Source organism: Zea mays, chromosome 3 (genome assembly GCF_902167145.1).
Source record: "Zea mays cultivar B73 chromosome 3, Zm-B73-REFERENCE-NAM-5.0, whole genome shotgun sequence".
Classification (NCBI taxonomy): domain Eukaryota; kingdom Viridiplantae; phylum Streptophyta; class Magnoliopsida; order Poales; family Poaceae; genus Zea; species Zea mays.
In genome coordinates this window covers 226,223,901-226,243,647 of record NC_050098.1, presented here as the reverse complement: position 1 = coordinate 226,243,647, position 19,747 = coordinate 226,223,901, and the positions used below count along the sequence as shown (strand labels likewise).

The 19,747-nt window shown below is 43.1% G+C and overlaps 2 protein-coding genes across 2 annotated transcripts; one reads left to right on the top strand and one right to left on the bottom strand.

The window, feature by feature from the left end:
• Positions 1-1,952: 1,952 nt before the first annotated feature.
• LOC100272556 (Beta-galactosidase 1) lies at positions 1,953-9,712 on the bottom strand. Its single transcript, NM_001359659.1, has 19 exons — positions 9,396-9,712; positions 9,120-9,215; positions 8,910-9,022; positions 8,497-8,563; positions 8,302-8,394; positions 8,066-8,209; positions 7,660-7,748; positions 7,259-7,364; positions 7,083-7,170; positions 4,716-4,834; positions 4,460-4,624; positions 4,109-4,278; positions 3,917-4,026; positions 3,722-3,831; positions 3,518-3,628; positions 3,333-3,434; positions 3,041-3,246; positions 2,639-2,957; positions 1,953-2,549 (listed from the first exon to the last, which is right to left on the bottom strand). Exons 1-19 carry the CDS (start codon positions 9,567-9,569, stop codon positions 2,439-2,441), a joined length of 2,493 nt encoding a protein of 830 aa, NP_001346588.1. The 5' UTR covers positions 9,570-9,712; the 3' UTR covers positions 1,953-2,438.
• A 5,694-nt stretch (positions 9,713-15,406) lies between these two features.
• Positions 15,407-18,894, top strand: LOC100276031 (uncharacterized). Its single transcript, NM_001149921.2, has 8 exons — positions 15,407-15,645; positions 16,252-16,370; positions 16,520-16,602; positions 16,974-17,095; positions 17,698-17,862; positions 17,955-18,048; positions 18,256-18,443; positions 18,529-18,894. Exons 1-7 carry the CDS (start codon positions 15,609-15,611, stop codon positions 18,437-18,439), a joined length of 804 nt encoding a protein of 267 aa, NP_001143393.2. The 5' UTR covers positions 15,407-15,608; the 3' UTR covers positions 18,440-18,443; positions 18,529-18,894.
• Positions 18,895-19,747: the final 853 nt, after the last annotated feature.

Here is a 19,747-nt window from a genome sequence, read left to right as displayed (position 1 = left end):
ATGGATCAAGTAGGGTTGAGGGAAAGCAATGCTACTAACCTTAGCGGTGGAGACACTATCAAGAACAACTAGCATCTAGCAGAAAAGGGGAAGGGTTCCGAAGAGGTTAATAGGTTATGTCTTATGTTTGTATAATTGATACAACTATTTATTTTATAATAGACGACTTACACATTGACACCAACTAAACTTGATAATGGTTTAAGCCAAAATCATTTTTTGTAGTTCGTTTGTTTTTTCCTGTGGGGCCTATTGGGTTTGGGATCAAATGGGCTAAGCAGACATTTGGGTTGGTTGTGATCGTGAATTGGTCAGGATCAATTTTAGTCTTAGAAGCGCGATCACATAACAATCTTAAACATGGGACTCGATGCCCTAACTCCATGCTCCCACTCCCATCTCTGACTCATTTCTTATCCACACTCTACACGCTGCATGTTGTAGTTTCCTCCTCCATGCTTCTCCCACTAGACGAAATATTTTCCTTCACCTCTCTTTCCTCTCTCCCTCTACAAATTACAACAACTCACGTTTATACGAAGTACAATGGTTATACGTATTATATGTATTGGATTTCTGTTGGAGGCCTAGTTGGCCGAAGATCCTCAAAACAGCTAACGTTCAGTATAAACATCGATATAAACAGGTGTATTTCAGACACATAAGGAAGGGTGGACGAAGATAGCCTTCGGCCGAAGCAGTATGCAAAGATGTCATGGCTAGATGCATGTGTGATGAAGGTGAAAGTTGGAGTCACCAGCTTTGTGTGCGAAAGCGACGAAGAAGAAAAGGTTGAAGATTTGTACAACAAGAAAGGAAGAAAAAAGACATTGATGCCCCTATGATATTTGTAAATCATAATTGTAAACTTTGTGGCCTTATTTGTAACTTCATAGGTGAACAGTGCAATGCATAAATGGACCTTTTTAGAGGATATCAAGCTTCGTCTCTCTTAGCCTTCGAAATACCTTCGAAATGTCTCTTACATAAAGCTAAATATACGTGTACATTTAATTTGTAGAAAGGATGAAACAAGAGAATGCCAAGGCATACAAGATAAATAGAAAGCTTCATTCTTTATCACACTTTTAGGCATCCTTACTTTGTCTTTGTTCTTGATTTATCCCTTCTCTCTTTGACTATACCTTCGAAGAAAGGATAGTTCAATGGAGAAAGTTTAAATCCTCTAATTTGTGTTGTCTTGTTTTTGATATCATAGAGTAATAAAAAAACAAATGAAGTGACCAATAGTTCTATTGCAACACTATTTTTTTAAAAAATACAACCTTTCAATTAACTGGAGAGAAAAAACAGGTTGTTCGGTCAAATATTTGAAGAGGTTTGGCTAACTTTCCGACCGAACCAGTAACCCCTTCAATTTCATTCGCCTTGCTCGACCGGTCAAAACCGAATTTTTATATCCCTGACCATAACTTGCAGGAAACAAACCAAGTACTCTTGCATCTTGCATGGTCATGATTTGTTTATGATGTAAGCAACTAAGGGAATGTTTAGGAACAAAGTTTTTCTGCAGTATTGAAACAATACTGTAGTATTGAGCAATACTGTGGTATTATATACTTTGAGGTGTTTGGCAATTCATCTGAAATCTCTGTATACTAAATTGTAGTATTGTAAATACTGCACTTGTTTTGCAGTTTTGGAAACTTTGGTCTCAACCAAAGTTTTTCTCTGTAAAGAGAGCGCCAGCTAGGTCCCGCTCTGGCTGATTGGTCTCAACCAAAGTTTTTCCCAAACACCTTGATGTATTGGATACTGTTGTATTCGAAAACTGAAGCATTGTAAACTGTAGTAATGTCATGACTAAATTATACTTTAGTATTTGAAAAACTGCAGTTTAGAAAAACTGTGTTCCCAAACAGGGCCTAAAGTATTCAGCAAGATGGCATCCATGCAAACCATGTCCAACAAAACACTGACTCAGGCAAATGGAAGATAACTGGTGTTTTATAATCTGAACCAACATTTTCTTTACTGTTTCATTACTAGCTAGAAAAATTCATAAATGATTGACCCTGAACATTTACATTGCACCCTCCAATGACCAAAAAAATGAATGACCAGATAATGCAAAGCCAATTGCTGGCCTTTTGGCAATCTCCAACCCAAGAGCCACCGCGCACATGGACTCAGGTAATAAAGCAGAGTCTCATCTGCACCCTCACCTGCCAGACCAATTCTACTGTGTAGAGAGCTACAAGACTTAGTTTCTCACAGCTAGGGTCCTAACCACTTCTTCCATGCAAGTCTCATGTGACCTAAGTTACATACACATACGATGCTTAAATCTAACATACAACTAATTCCTGTAAACCCTGGCAATCCGTGTGTCGCAGTTGCCGCCACTTTCACCTCTTGCCAGCTTGATATAGGGTAACATTATTGTAGAAACCAGTACGTTATATGGATCATATGACTCAGCCGCATATAGCCTCAACAACGGCTCTTTTCATAGTCCCAGGGCATGGATCTCCACCAAATGCATCTGGAACCACGCTTACCCCACAGCGCTCTTGACCAATGCAGCTCTGCAAGAAACGCCAATTGTAATTGTAGCTAAACACAAATACCGTTCGATGTTTTGGATTTACTTGACCAGTGTTTGCAGATCCTTTACCTTCCAAAATATGTCGTATGACTTGTGTGCATGGCAACCGCCTTCAGAGTAGCTCCCGCAGGAGCCCTGTGGTGTGCCAAAGCTGGCAAATTTTATGTGAGTCATTTTCCGTCCATGATCACACTGGAGGTGGACCTTGGCTTTCTCATAGCCTTTTGTTCGCCAGTTTGCCATCGATGGCTGCCATTCGGAGACATCAGCGCAGATACTCCCTGCTATTCTTTTCACCATCGAAATTCCGGTAGGATCACCGCCCCACTCCTCAAATATCACCAAAAGGTTCCCCGTCGGATTAAGCCATGAACGAGGAACATGGTACCTGAGCGAGCATGACATGAATATAAAGGATTTCAAATGTGAGCTTTCCAGGGATATTTCTGCATTGATATACGAAGTGCCTACCATCTCTGAGAAGAGTCACCACAGTTGGTTTGGCACTTCTTTTCATCATACTCTCCACGGTAATCACAGATCCCACAGGTTCCAGAAGCTTTGTAGCCAGGCCAGTACCTTCCAATACCTTGTCCATTTATCCAGATTTGACCTTTACCCATGCTACTCATATCCAAAGCTAATGGCTCATCACCATCAGGTGCATTGAAGAAAGCCTGCACAGGATACAATAAACGATCTTTTTGTAAAATAAAATGTTTTTCCCCACATGGAAAGCGATTAAACTTATGATCTTCCTTACCTTGTACCATGACAGAGGCTGCTTCTGAACAGGTTCTCCCCACTCTACTGAAGAGCTGCCACTAAGTGAATGAAGACTCAAAGCCTCACCTTTCAGACCAACCTGGACAAGTACAGAGTTATTTAGGTTCACATGTTTCACACATCATACATAAGGTTAAGGTTCATAACAATGACAGTAGTAACCTTATAGGTCCATTTCTGCCATGTGAGATCTCTTCTTCCCTCATTTAGGCCATCCAGTGTCACAGGACCTAGAATTCCAGCATTCCAAGTCTCAAAATGTTCTCCCACATTCTGCAGTGAAGGTTAACGGAATGAATCTCGAAAGGTCCACACAGCTCAGAGCCAAGAGTACTGTCAGCTGTTGGGAAAAAACGGTCCACTTACCGGGAGACCAACTGCTATACTTAAGCATGAAATAGTGTTACTGCCTGACCAAAGTTTCACATTTCCACTATATGTCAATTTTGGATCTTCTACGCTTCCATACACAGTCCCTGCCAATGAATTAGAGAGCATGATGAAAATCAAAAGGATATATAGAGAGAGAGAGACAGAGACAGAGAGAGTCCTTTGTTTTACCTGTTAGTTGTCCATTAACGAAAATATGCAAAGCATGACCAGCTGACATAACAGTTAGCATAGGATTCTTCCCATTGCTGAGAAACTGCTCATCCTGAGCAATATCAACGCTGAAAGTAAAACCTTTAGCATCTTCAAAATGTAAAAGTTATTATTAGATTTTTTGAGGAGTTAGGGACTTGGAGTACTCACTATGTTGTATACCATAAGTAGTCTGTGTTATCCCTTGTCACATTTATCTGTTCCAGTAATCCAACTGTTGCAAATGATTCGTCACCCAAGGAGTTTATATCCTCATTGTATGATTGCCATGTGAATCCTCCAGCCCATTCCATTTTCATTTGTGAAATCTGACTTCCAACCTGTATAAACATATCAGTATAAAAAGTTTTTTGCCAAGAATTATACAGTACAATAGCACCAAGGAAATGTTGTATGAACTCAATATTAGGGAAGCCATACAATTTAAGAAAGCAACCCAATTAAAATAAGAACAAAAGGAAGTTGTAGAATGAACAAAAAGAATCAGGTGCCCAATCTCACGCTGGCGGTGTTGTAGACTGTTGTTTTGCAGTCTGGGAGAATACTTATGGACCAGGGAGGTAGATCATAATGCATTCCATTGAATGATACCCTAGCATAAGATACTTTATCCTTGTTCTCAAGGAAGGCCACACAGGCATCGGTGCTTGATCTAAAAACAGATGCCTAAAGAGGAAATTACCAAGTCAGTCATGTATAAAACATTATTGTGTTCAAGAGCAGAAGAGTGAACTTTAATGCTGTACTAATTAACAACCTGCTGAGCATTGCCAAGTGAAGTTACAATTGGGTCTCCTGCAACCAATGCTGGTTCACAAAGCTTGATAGCTTTATGCAACTCCTTCAAGTGACCCCATTTCGGTTCTCTCAGCAAACCTGAGGAAGTGAAGGGGAGGAACTCAGTCAACTTGATCAACATAAGGGATTATTTAATTATGAAAGGATTGAAATATAACCAGTTCCCATTACGTACCAAATGCCCCAATGTATTCCGTCAAAGTAATGAAATTGTGCTAGATGCATTTGCTTTTGATTGCAAAAACATTTTTTCATGAACATGCCTTGGCATGTGTTTCATTTAGAATAGAATTAGCGCAGGTTACAAACCACCAAAACAGTGGTAGACAACCCAAAGTAACCTAGAACACTAAGAAAAAGTTGGGGAGGGGGTCATCAACCAAGACGCCCAAAAAATATGCTAAGCATGTGAAAAAAAAATAAAAAGACATGAAGAATCCAACCGGAGATGACACGAGCATCCACAAGCATTGGTGGCAAAGTATTTGCCGAAGGCGAGCCCCAAACAACCACGGCGGCAAACCATCTGCCACAAGGATGTGATCTAGGCGGTAAGGCATCTGCACATCTGCCCCCGAGGGGAGGAACATAATGTCAAGGATGCCATCGTCGCCAGCAGCAGCTAGCTGCTGAGCAAGGATTCACAAGGAACCACCACGTACACAGGCCCGCCCAAGCCACCCATAGCCATTCAGGAGCCGAACACCAGCCTCAGATCCGCAAACCAAAGCAGCGACTGTGGGCCAGGAACAGCGGCCGCAGCCACCAGCCAATGTGGAGGTGTCCCACAGCTGCGCGGCAGACGCGGGAACCTGATTGGGAGCCACTGCACCACAAAGAACCAGCCCCCAAAGGGAGGAGCCGCATGGCCGCGTGCCTGCCGAAGCGCTAGTGACAGTGCAGCCGCCGCCCAGTGCCCACCAGACACGAGAGCAGCCCACGTCAAGGAGCCCGCGAACGCGCACACGGAAGCAGCAGCACAGCACCACCACCGTGGGCCACATCGAGGACAGCGGGGCCCAGGAAGGGCTGGGGGTACCAGATCCCTGATAGCCACAGATCTGGCATGGAGGAGCGTGGATCTGGTGCTCGGCGAACGAGAAAACTGCTGAACCCTGCCCCGCGCTTCAACAGACTGAAATTCGCTCTCATGTGAAGTCGGACTCAACTTGAGGAGCTTAGACCACTTAAGTCATGTATAACCCTGAGCATTGAAACGATTCCAAATACGAGAGACAACTAAAGGCCTGTTTGTTTACCCCAATAGATTATATAATCTGGATTATTTTTGGATGATTATATAATCTGGATTATATAATTTGGATTATATAATCTGAGTAGTCCTGTTTGTTTACCCAGATTATCTGGCGTGTTTCTGTTGGGCGGCGGGCTTCTCCGATCCGATAGGCGCAAAAACGATTCGGTAGATTATAATGGCAATGGTGGGTAATTTCTAGGAAACTTGAAAGGGTAGTGAGGAAGTGAGAAAAAAATAATCTGAAATAAGCACCTCCTCACTTGCTTATGGATTATCATAATCCAAGGGGTTAGATTATATAATCTGAGCAAATAAGCTAGACTGTTTGTTTGCCTCTTAGGATTATTTAATCCAGATTATATAATCTGGGGGTAAACAAACAGGCCCTAAGAGACTGGATGATACAACCTTAGGCCCATAAATAATAAATACAGTCAAGACACGGTATGCATAGAAAGTCGTGTATAGACACACTCTTGATTTTTTTTGCACTTAGCCCTCAAGAGACACCTCTTTTAATTGGATTGTACATGCCCTTAACCAACTCAACTAGAGACCCTTAAGCAACAAGTCTCAAGTATGATTGCAGAAATAATGTCTGACCCATTTTAATAATAAAGGAGATTAGAGGTTACACTTATCCAACAATTTTAAGGGCTTGTTCGGTTTCATCAAAATCGATATGGATTGGAGAGGATTAGGTGGGTTTCAATCCAAAAGTCAGATTTTTTTCATAATTTTTTCTGATCTATTCGAATCAATAAGGCATAAGAATAGCCAAACAAGGCCTAAGTAAAATCTTGTAGTCCCATGTACTAGGGATTGTGGATATGAATATTACTATATCATGCTGTTGCCACTGCCAACAGGATAAACATATCAGAAAATACATACATATTCATTGAAGATGACTGGGGAGTACTATTAAATCAACCTTATAGCATCTATGGAATCATGTATACATGATACATTATGGGAAATTACGTAGCAGTAATCCTTACATGAGAGGAGGTTGATGCAAACTGTATAATGCATGCCTTTTACCAAAGTAGAATGTGTTCAGCTCACCATATTCATCAATAGGAGCATCATAGTCGTAGCTAGTTGCAATGAATGGACCACCAGCTGTGCGCCCAAAATTTGTTCCACCATGATACTGTAAAGTGGTGTCGTAAGTCATAATTTTGCTTATTCAATAATATGGTAATAAGCTTCAGCTGCATAGCATGAATCATGGGAGTTACCATGTAATAATTAACAAAAGAGCCACCCTTCTGAATAAACTTGGCCACACCATATGCTAGATCCTCTACTGGTCTATGTGGAACTGGAATACCAAATCCTGTATACCTGCATTCAAGAGAGAAGAATAGAGATATATAAGGAGAAAATTTTAAGAAATTACAAGTGCCAGGTTTCTTTTTTTTATTGAGGAAGCATTTATTAACTAAGGATAACTATTAACTACATCAAGTTGATATAACCATCTTGAGATCACTTCCGACATCTGCATAAAAGTACAAAGCCTATAGAAAGTTCTTTTCTTGAAAGATACAGACACACTAATGACTATCAATCCGGTAGACTTGAAACAATTACAGGTTCCTGGTTTCTTAAGTTAAGAAAAGAAAGCAAACTAAATTACCAAGATGTCCAAGCCTCAGTCCACATTGTAGGCTTGTGAGGTTTGTTTGGGGAGAACCAGTCACAATAAAATCCATTGCAAGTATTAATCTGCAACCATTAAAATAAACTAAGTTCTTGTTGAATGAAAACGAGGAAGAAAATAACAAACCATCCAACATAGGAGTATGATCAATCATTTAGTTTCCTTTCTTAGAAGGTGGTCACAAGTTCAGACCCCATCATATTTAGGGCTAGTTTGGGAACTCCAATTTTCCAAGGAATTTCTATTTTCACAAGAGAAAATGAACTAATTTTCCTTGGGAAAATGGAAATCCCTCGGAAAAATGGGGTTCCAAAACTAGCCCTTAAGAAATCCTGCCCAAGTAACACTCTTAGAGAAAGGGGGTACAGCCTACAGGACATACAATTGGATCCGGGGCATCATCTTCTTTGCACATGACCCATGGAACACTTGTGTTGAGCGCAACCGCCATGTTAGCTGCCCATGACGCATAGGCCTTGGCGGGCTCTCCCTGATCCCACTCCAAGGGCCCAAATTCATTCTCAATCTGCAAGGACAATTAGAATCCAATGGTGGGTTGCATTCAAAAGGTGGCACCATTACATATCAAAGGATATGAGTTGCAACTTGCAAACATACCTGGGAAAGAATTATTGGCCCTCCCTGCCATTCAAAGAGCCCTTCGGACTTCATCATGTCAACGATCTTTGTGGTGAAATTCTGCATCTCAGCCTGTTCAAGATTGACCTCAGAGTAAAAAAAAAAAGATCGAGTTTCGCAGTAATTTTAGAAAGAAGAAGCGCATAAAAAGCAGAGCCATAAATCAATTCTTGCCTTGAACGGTTCATTATCAGTCCTAAAGCTAATGCCCGGGACATACTTGAGCCAAACAGGGAAACCACTGCAACCAAAAGTGGGGAATAGAGGCATAGCTTAGCATACTTCACATCACCTTAACATCAATGGATCTGTGTTAATTATTCCTCACTAGCCAAATTTAAAGCACAGGAAAGGAATACATGACTGAGTTATTACACGCGAACACTCAATATCAACTACAAGAGCATGAAAACGACTTCAGGAAACCAAATTAATAACTACCAAATTTCCTAATGGTCTTTTTTTTCCGCAAGAAGAAACTCACACACACTACAAGAAACCAATGGTCACAGCAAGATGCAAGAACATCAATGTCGGCCAGAACATTTCGACTAAAAATAGAGCAAAACCAAGCAAGTTCCGCTTACCCGAAATTCCACTCGGCGCAGACGTAGGGGCCAATGCGGAGGTGCACGTAGAGTCCGGCCTGCTTCACCAGCTTGATGAAGTGCACCAGATCATACCGACCCTCGAAGTAGTACTGCGCACGGGCAGCCAACCACCACATCAAGAACAGCAGACGAAGGCGGGAAAGAAACCGACATTTTTTTTACCAGCGTAGCAGCGTCGGTAACTACCTGTCGACGGGAGGGCTCATGGCCGTTCCAGAAGACGTACGTCTGCACGACGTCGAGGCCGCCGTCCTTGGCCTTCTGTATCAGATCCGGCCACATCTGCGCGCCAGAAGAAACAAGCAGGCAGGCAACCAACCAAGGGAGTGAGACACACTACAGTACTACACCAACTCCAGCGGAGGGCCAGCTAGCCCGCATTTCCGGGGAGAGGAGAAGGACGCCATGCTCCGAAGGAAGGAAGGAAGGAAGGATGAAGACGAGCAAGAAAGCGGCGCGCACCTCGGGGACGCTCCTTGGGTAGTGGATGGAGCCGGACATCAGGATCCGGCGCTGGCCGTTCACCACGACGGCCTTGCGGTCGTAGGTGACGGCCGCCGACGCCGCGGCGGCGAGCACGGCAACCGCGACCGCGACCGCGACGGAGGCCAGGCCCGCTGGCGCCGCGGGGGCCATGGAGCGGGGAGGAGAGGAAAGGGAGGGAGGGAGGGAAGTGAAAAGAAGGGGCAAGCAAAGCGAGAGAGAGGTAAAAAAAGCCGCGCCTTTCGGTGCTTTCCCTCCACTCCAGTGGAAGCAGGTGCCACTGCCACCGCCCACCGGAAGGACGGACTCCGGTAGTGAAGCGCCACTCACTGTCACTGAGGGCACAAGATGACACTGAGGGAGGTATCAGTATCACTCTCTTCTTTATGGTGCTTCGCGATCGCATGAGATCTTCTTGCTCTATATTTGGCCTTTGGGATTGGAGAAGCAAGTGCTGATTAACCACCAAGCCCATCGCTTTTCTTGAACAAAAAAAATGTGTGTCCACAAGAAAGGGCCGCGAAGATCTAGGACTGGAGGGGTATGTATGAGAGAGCGTGATGGCGTGGGGGGAGTCAAAGGCAGCTACTACAGAATACAGTGTTGTTAATTGGAGAGAGAAGGACAAGAAAGGGAGACTGCATTGATGGACCCACAGGCCGTCAAGATGACAGAAGACTTTGGCGCGTGGAGGGGTCAGATCTTGTTGGGGCTGGGGGTTTGCCGTGTTGTGGGATGGGACCCAGTTGGCCTTTCCTCCGTTCTTTGCCGTGCCTTTGGGTGGCCCCCTTCTGCAAGCGTCGAACCGTGGACTGATTGTTCGTTCAGAAGAAACAGAAGCCAAGCCTGGTATAGTGTATAGTTTGGAGAAAACTACGTAGATTTTTCTCAAAATGAAATTCCTGTTCCACATTTTAATACATATAAGTATTACTATACCGCTAAACCCCAGCTAGAAAAAAGAATAATAAAGAGTTGGAAGTGGACTTTATATTAGGGGTATTTATTATTATACTTGCAATTGTGATTTTACCTTTTGTTTTTTAACTTTGTGATTTTACCTCTCCGTTTCAAAAAATAAAGCTTTGTCGTACCCTTGCGATGTTACGTGCAGGGTTAAAATCACAAAGTTAAAAAAGAGGGCAAAATCACAATTACAAGTTGAAAAAAATAGCCTTTGAAGCTTTTCTTTACATGAACTTATGACCCACTTTTTTTGTTAACAGAGTTTTAAAAGCTGCATGTAATAGCTAGCAGTAAAAAACATAGAGCAGAGAATGAAAAAAAAACACATGAGGCGGAGTTGTCCCAACCGGACTAGCTAGTATCGTCGTTCATCGGTGCCACATGGGTTGCAGGCAGCTGCCAAAATGTTCACTGGATTTTATGCCCGTGGAAGGACAAGGGAGAATCGTTTGTTTATTATTGAGGCGCGGTGCGTGGTGCCGTGGTGGCCATGTCGTCTACGACGAGGAGTTGAGATCCTGACGTACTTACTGTACAAGCGTGCGCGCACAGCAATGCATCATTCGGTGCCTCCCGCTGCAGACGGGCACCGGCCATGCCAACCCAGCATGCATGGCACTGGCACGGGGTCACGGAGAGGATCAGGTCAGACATCACAAGAACAGAGAGCCCTGGACGTTGGGTCATGTCCTGCGGCTCTCACGTTTTTTTTTAGCGGTGGCAGCGGCAGACTGTTTGGAGCACCACCTATGCTATACCAGCTGGAACAATAGTGGGGTGGGCGAGTGATGACTCACGGTTTTACGACAGAGTTAATGTGCAAGTTCCCAACGTGTCAGAGAGTTATATGGTTCTCCTGTTTTTTATAGATTTTTATTCTCAGTAGTCAGTAACGACTTCCATATTTAATTATTAGGCTATCTCAAACTCCATTACGTGAGTCTACAGTGCAAAAACATAGTTAAATTGTTGGATATTATCTATATACTACTCTATTAACACGTAAGGAGGGCGTCCACCAGGTACGCCATACCCCCCGCCTCAGTAGATCACGCCTATCGTCGTCCTCCTCGCACGCGATTTGCGCACCCAGCGCGATTTCACCTACCCTCTAGCCGACCTTTTTCTCCTTCTTCATTGACCTGTCACCGACGCCGTCGTCATCTCCTCCCTGTGCTCCGTCTCCTCGCCCTTCTCCGCGTCGGGCGCTAATGCTGGGAATTGGGCCGGGTCGGGCCAGCCCGGCCCAAGCCCATCGTGCTTCGTGCCAAACGGGTTCGGACCAAGAAAGCCCAACAAACTTTTGGGCCGTGCCGTACCAGCTCGAAGTGCAAAAACAGTGGCCCAGCCCGGCCCTAAACCACGTCGTGCCTTCATTGGGCCGTGCCGGCCCAAGCCCGGCCCGAATATTTAACCGTATAATATCAAAATATTACAACCACATAAAGTACATAACTTACTAAATTAAAGATATTAAACAATCCTAACATCATTTGACCATATAAACTCTAAATATCACACCAATATAAAGGTGATATCTTACTAAATTAAAGAAATTAAATAAATTGGGCCTAATTAGGCCGTGCCGGCCCAAGCCCCGTCCATCTGTGCGGGCCGTGCTGGGGGCCCGATGGGTCGGAATTTGAGGCCCAGCCTAGGCCCGGCTTCGGGCCGTGCTAGCCCGGTCTATATTATTTAGTGTCGGACCGTGCTTTGAGCTGCTGTTTTTGGGTCGTGCTCGTGCTGGCCCGAAAAGCCCAGCCCATACTCCCAGCACTATCCGGCGCTGTCTCTTCCCCGTCCTCCGTCTCCTCGTATTGCCCCTCTCCTATCCCGGTCCCTGCCCCTCTCCCATCTCGCGCCCCACCCCGCCCCCGCGAGGCCACGACGTAGATCCTGCCCATATCATCGCCCCCGCCACCGCCCCCACACCTCCCTCTCCTTGTGTCCACCTCATCATCCTCGTGACGCTATCACTCCTCCTCACGTAACACCCCCCCCCCCCCCCCCCCCTCGCCGCGTCCTGCAGCCCCCGCCCCTGCCCAGCCATGCGATGCCTGTACCGCAGCCCCGTGCCCGCCACTCCTCGCGCAAACCCCCCGTTCCTCCTCCCAGCCACGAAACCGAAACGAAGGTCAGGCGATCAGCCGCAGCCCGAGGCGGTGGAACCGCAAAACGACGCCTCCTCCAGCGCCGCCGGGAGCAAGAAGATCAAGAAATCCAAGGCCCGGGGGAAAGTGCACAGCGGGCTGGGTGTGAAGCTGGTGAACCTCGACGCCGGCAACAAGGACCTGCTACTGTCGCGGGTGGGAGAGCAGCAACGGCACAATCGTAAAGGGGCAAGGGTACATCGATTTCATCTGTGAGTGCGGGTTGAAGGCGAACGACAAGTCTGGGCGTTCGTTCAGCCCCGCTTCCGTCTCTTCGGCAAGGATATCTTTGGCGACTATCTCCTGCATTTACTCATCGTCAAGAAAGACGACCAGCCGCAACAGTGCCGCTACTACCGTCCGATCATGATGAGCTCATGATAGCTCAGGCAGGACCCATTTAGATATTCTTAATGTTTTAGTATTAGTTAATAGTTATCATTTTTCTAGCTACAAGCTACATATCTATGTAATTAAAAATAAGGTTAACTAATTTTACAGAAATTGCTCAGTCATTATGTGCGCTAAACTTTATATCCTGCAGAGTGTAGGCCATATTGGCATTCTTCTCTTTTTCTATACAGGATGCATGTATACGTATGCGATTAGCATTTTTTATTTTCCTTTTTTACAACTGTAAGTTGAATATAAAGACTATTATCATTTGTATGGTACAGAGTTATGTTGTAGATTACCAGCCTTGTAATTATACTTGTCACTTGACTGTCAGTAAAACCATTATATTGAATTCAGATTGTGAACCCTGTTAGATTAATAACTGTTCACCTAACTCGGTTTCATAAAACGTTTTTTTGTTGCACTCGACAAATGTTTCTTATGTCCTTCAGATGGATGAAACTAGCAATGCACTCAAGTTCTGACATTTTCAAATGACTTAAGAATAATTAGTGATCAATTATAATATTTGGGTGGTTTGTTTTCATATAATCAGGTAATCGTTGTACACTAGTATTTTATCAAATAATTCGTGTGCCGTTGCAACACACGGGTACACTACTAGTACAACTTTATAATTATTTCTAGACCATGTCTTTCATTTAAACTTTTTTCTCTCTCTCCCCGCCATTCCTTTGACACTACATGGTAACGGTGGCTAACGGAGTTGCAAAAGGATTTAAATACCGCAAGACTACTGAGACTAGGTGATAGTTTCATTCCACTGCTATGCCACTACGTACCCCGATCCTTTTTGGCGCCAAACCGATTCCATTGGTGCCAAAACATGCCCAGGCAACGGTCAGCAGTCACCACTCAGGTTCTCTCCATTGGTCTCTCTCCTTCAACTTTTTTTTTTGCCATGTCTGAAACCTCAAGCAGCTATGGGAGGAGAAGATGGGTCTTTCGTCAATCGGTTCGGTTCACGTCGATGAGCGAAGAGAACTGTCACCGTGTCTTCCATAAAATTACCCATATTCACGGCCGTCCCAACTCCCAAGTCCCAACTATACGACCACACACGTTCCCAACAAAATTCCTAGGGCCCAATATATATTGATTAAAGCATGGTCTAGAATTATGAGAACGTTGAAATAGATCGTTATTCTTATTGTTAATCAAGCTATTTCTTCACTTATAAGAAGATATAAACAGTATTAAGGTTATCAATAAAATATTTGATTTCTTATTTATTTATAGTACATTGCGGTCATTAGATAAATAAAAATGTTTGAAATCTTGGTATCGCCGTCTTAAGGCCGCACATAAAAGAGACACACAATCTAATTTAATGTAAGTGATCTATTTGTAGAGTTGAGTTTTCTCTAAGATTTTATTATACAATAAAATATGACCTATTTACATTCTAAATTTTTCAAAGTGGCATGATTATTTTTGATGCAACAAGTGTATATAGAGTTTTTTTAACTATTCCTGTTGCGGCGGACGAGTGAAGTTTTTCTAAATTAAAGTTATTAAAGTCCTCTTTGTATTCGATAATGACACAAAAAAACTTAATGCAATGGGTGTAGTAGCAAATGACTGTAAAATGCCGGAGAAAATTGAGTATGAAATATAGAGGACGTTCTTAGTAATAAATGACTGTAAAATGCTAGAAATGGCTAAGAGCAACTCCAACAGACTAGATATAAATTCTAGCTAAATTTGAAGTATTGAAGGCTGTAAAAAAGATAGAAGAGTTCAACCTAGGTGGATGTATCCAATAGACTAGCTAAAACAAAAACTATCCAACATTTTTGGTGCTTTTTTCCCGGCGCTTGAATTCTCAACTCTGGTGGCTGAACAAACAAAGACTGCATCATATCTTTCCCTTCCTCGCAGGGCATCCAGTAACCGCATTTGCCAGCAATCAGCCTTCCCTCACGAGTGCGAGTGACCGCGCCCGGTCTTGAGGTATGCGAGTTGACGACAACAGCGATCTGTAGATCATCGACATGACCGAGATGGCCAGCCGCTCGCCTGTTCAGTCAAGACTCGAACGCCGATAAACTGAAGGCCGTTGCCACGAGCAAGTCGACAGTGGTGGGCGGGAGAGCTAGAGGAAGCGTGGGAACGACAACTGTCCACTACGGGCGGCTCGGCTGGAGGGCACAATGGGAGGTAGATGGCGAGCCGTATGCCTCGGCAAAAATGCCTAGCGAGGCGGAGAAGATATCGATCAAGATGGCGAGGAGTGGAAGACAGCTAGTCTCTTGGATGCGTATTCAACGGAATTTTTAAATTTTTTATCGAGTCTAATCAAGTTACCGAGCCTGTTGGAGGTGCTCTAATATTGACCATCTAATCTATTTGTTTAGCGTATAGAGGATGAAATATAGAGAACGTTGTTTTTGTTGTCGTGTTATTGGTAGAGATAAATGAGGTGCACAGAAAAAGCGGAGCCATTGGCGAAAATAACTTTCTTTCGTGCGCGCCTGTCATCGTCCGGCTCAGAGCCGCCACAGCCTCGCCGTCGATTCTCTCCCCTCCCCTTCGTCCTCACGAGCGACGAACGTCACGAACCCCTCCTCCACCTCCTGCTACTATCGGCGCCGGAGCCCTCCTCTGGTCTCACCGTGCAAATCCCCAACCCCGAGGCAGACGCAGGCCAGCCCCTGTGATGGCACAGACCAACGGCAACGACCCCTTCAGTCCCCGTAAGAACCCTGCGCCTTACGCCATCGATTGACCGTACGGCACCCCCTTTTTCCATGTTTTTGGGCGAGAAATTTAGATTCTGGGACTCCAAAAGTCTGGAGCCTAAAAATCCCCTATAACTTAAGTGGGCCGTGTCCTTCCGGGATTAGTATGCCTGTACTTGGTAATTGCAGACTGTTGTTGTGAAAGTTGCTTGAAAATTACAGTTTTGTTCAGCGTCAGTAGTTAGATCAATGCATGCTGATGGACCTCAGCACCTTGTTAGTGAGTAGTCACCGATCCAATGAACAAAGCTCCTAGTACCATGTGGAGAAGAAAGCTTACCTGCTATGACGCATCATTAGCTCAATCATGATGCCTCGTTTGCCAGCCTTACCCACCGAGTAAATCTTGCTAGGTTCAGAGTTGGGGCTTCAAGTGGATGTTGTTGTTCTATGTGGATGTGCTTGGAACTGCACAGTGTGGGGGTATATAACTGAATAGTTTTGAAGCTACAGGAACGTTTCCTTCAAGCTGCAGTGCTATTTTGGCGCAATGTATTGTACACGAGTGTTGAGTATACTCTGTTGAACTGAACTTTGAATAACATAACCACCTCCGCACAGCTGTTTCCCAAGAAAGGGTTGTGATAACAAACAAGCATGGTGAGAGGCTTGTGGGGCTGCTGCATCACACCGCTTCAAACAAGATTGTGGTCTTGTGCCATGGTTTTATAGCTACCAAGGTAAATGTACCCTGTTGCCTTCAAGATATTTATATATCACTTAATTGCAGGCCAAGTAGCCAACTATTACTTTGTTTGGGAAATTCCAGGCATTTTAATGTTGTTAAAATATTTACGGCTGCCTCATGCAATTTATTGCTCATTTCCAGAATGACAGCCTCATTCTTGACCTGGCGGAAGCGTTGACAAAGGAAGGGATCAGTGTCTTCCGCTTCGATTTCAGTGGAAATGGGTAACACCAGAACTGTGTAATCACCAGCAACATTAACCAGGCTATTGAAGCAATTATAGAAAAAAATCGTTATTGTGACATCATCTTGTTTGTTTCCAAAATTTTGGCATAGTAGTTATTGCTATTTGATGAGTTGAGGTCCTGCATGCTTGTTATGTCGAGTCTTGCATATATATTCTATGAGCTGTTAGATGTCATTAGCAAATTATCAGAGTATGTAGCAGTTGGTTTTTTCTTGTATGTGGTCGTTTAAGTTCCTGTTGCTTGATATATGATTTTGCAGTACCATTTCTTAAAGTGCCACATTATATTTGACATGAATGCACTCTATATAAACCTCCTTTGGGTGATCTATTTTTAATTATATGCAGAGAAAGTGAAGGCCAGTTTGAGTATGGCAACTACAGGAAGGAGGCTGACGATTTGCATTCTGTTGTATTGTATCTGTGTCAAAAAAGTTATGATATAGCAGCTGTTGTTGGTCATAGCAAAGGTTGGTGATGTCTATCCTTTCTTTAGTAATTTGGTCATGCATCATTTTTTGCTGGCGAGTTCCATTGAATTTTCATCAGTAATATACTAAAAGAGTCTGCTGAGTTAAACAAGAATTTGCATCTCAAGTAAGAATATTATGCTCGTGTAGTGTACTAGAATTATGAGAACACGAAAACCTAGTTGTGCCATTTTTTTGGGACCACTAACTTGTTATGGGTTTGCTCTTGTTTGAAACTTTTAAGAAGTTTTGATGATGGCTATTACCTTCCTTACGCAGCCCTCTTGCGTACTCGAGGAAACATGTGGTTATTACTTGCCTTACGATGTTATTGTTGTTCTGTTAAATGCATTAAGCATGTCATATCCAGTGTATTTAACAATTAGTTTTGGCTTAGATTTCCAGTGTTAGCAAACTAAGTGAATCAGAATCACAAAGATTCCTTTTGTTGATGGTATTCTATTTTGCCACACTTTGTGTTTGACTATTATTTCCTGTATCACCGTACCCTTATTTAGTGACTTCTGTTCCCATATCTTATTGAATGATAAACATATCGTTTTTGGAAATTTTACTCATTGAAACTGCATTTGATTTTGCAGGAGGAGATGTGGTGATTCTATATGCTTCTGTCCATGATGATGTGGGCACAATTGTTAATTTATCGGGCCGGTTTGATTTAAGAAAAGGCATTGAAGAACGGATAGGGGAAGGGTCTATCGATAAAATAAACAAAGAAGGCTACCTTGATGTCAAGGATAAATCTGGTATGAATGGGGGCTTAGGTAGCTATTGCTGTGCAATAACTTATTCACTTTCATTTGTGTGTGTGTTTTTTACCGTGTTGGAACCAATGTAGAAAATGCCAGCTACAGGGTAACCAAAGAAAGTTTGATGGAACGGCTTAATACTGATATGCGCGCTGCAAGTGTTTCCATAAGCAAGGGATGCAGGTACTGAAACTATTTTTCAGACGTTATGGCTCTCATGTTTATACTCCAAAGTCCAAACAGAAAAAAAAAATAATTTTCCGAGCATTAGTGTTCATCTGTGCACACAAGTCCAAATTGTGTTTTTTTCTCTCATTAAGTTTCTTTCCATTGTGCTGGAATAGCTCGGATGTTGTGGAGATTTTCAGACATGCTATTGTCTCTGTTCAGGTTCTTAACAGTCCATGGCTCAGCTGATAAGACCATACCCGTAGAAGATGCCCATGAGTTTGCGAAGCATATACCCAACCATGAACTGCGTGTCATAGAAGGAGCAAATCATAACTACACCTCACATCGCAAAGAAGTTGCTGATGCAGTAGTAGATTTCATCACGTCCAATGTAACCGTATAATAAGGTATTTAAAACTCATCTTTTATACATTATTTTTTGTCGTAGGTGCAGATATTCCATATGACAGATGTTTTCTTTTTGTGATGAAGGCTGGGGGATGAATGTCATTCCAGACCACTTGGTCATGCACCTATCGATCCCCTCCATCATGGGGCAATACTGGTACTAGGTGTCTATTATCTTCTGAACCGAAAACCCCATGTCATGCAGGTTTGATATGATGATGTTGCTCGTATGTGCTCTTAAGAATTACTGTAAATATTGAACTCCTGGTAGACTTGTATGCCGCAGCTCGCAGTTTATATAGGCTCATATCTCTATAGTTTTTTTTTCTTTCTTCTTTGTTCGAGGGCTCTATTCCCTTGCTCTTTTTTGCCTGGTTCATGTAAGTTTTCTTCCTTGTACCCTATAGTTATTTAATTTATTTAAATTTGGCACTGTGGACTATTTTGTACAAGAAGTCTTAGTACAAACGTACAAGCAGGCCTATTGGTTCTTTTAGATCGTGATCTAATCATAGTTGTACATTTTAGTACTTAAAACCTGCCCCACCAACAGGTATATAAGTATTGGGCAACAATCTGCGTGAGCTGGTGGAGGATTTAAACACACAAGACCATTTCAACACACGTGAATAAATTTTACTCTAAACCATTTCGACATGGTTTGTTCACTAGTGCAAAAAGAAAAGAAAAGAATGCAGAGACTAAATTTTACACTAAACCATTTCAACACACGTGAATTGAGGTGAATCGATGAATATCCAAACAAATGCTGAGGTGGGAATTACAGGCCAAACGATGCTCTACACGATGATTTCATACTTTTTCTAACCTTATTAAAAAAATCCATGACCATGCGATGATGCAAGCATGACTTCAATAATGTAGGATTGTATATGCAATGATGCATAGCACAACTATATCAATGATGCAAGACTGTAGCAGATGTAAAGTAAGGCTATCTGCAGTGAATCTTCTATCACATTCTTTATCTCATCTTATATTTTAAACTCCTCTCTGCAAGCAGTGTCATTTATAGTTTTATGTCCCCTACTTTTTCACACTCTACTGAAGACGGTCTAACGTAACCCACCTGATGTCAGGTTCCTCTTTAGATTAGAATGATAACATCAAACGTAAAAGATCGCCTTGACAGCAGAGACCATGTGTTTAGATTTTTGTTTCCCCCTTTTTGTCGTATAATAACAAAGGGTAAACCGAAAAATATCAAGTCAAAATTCTACAAACATCTTATACGTTGTTCGGATGTAGATATTGTAGCACATAATTGAGAATTGTAATCGGC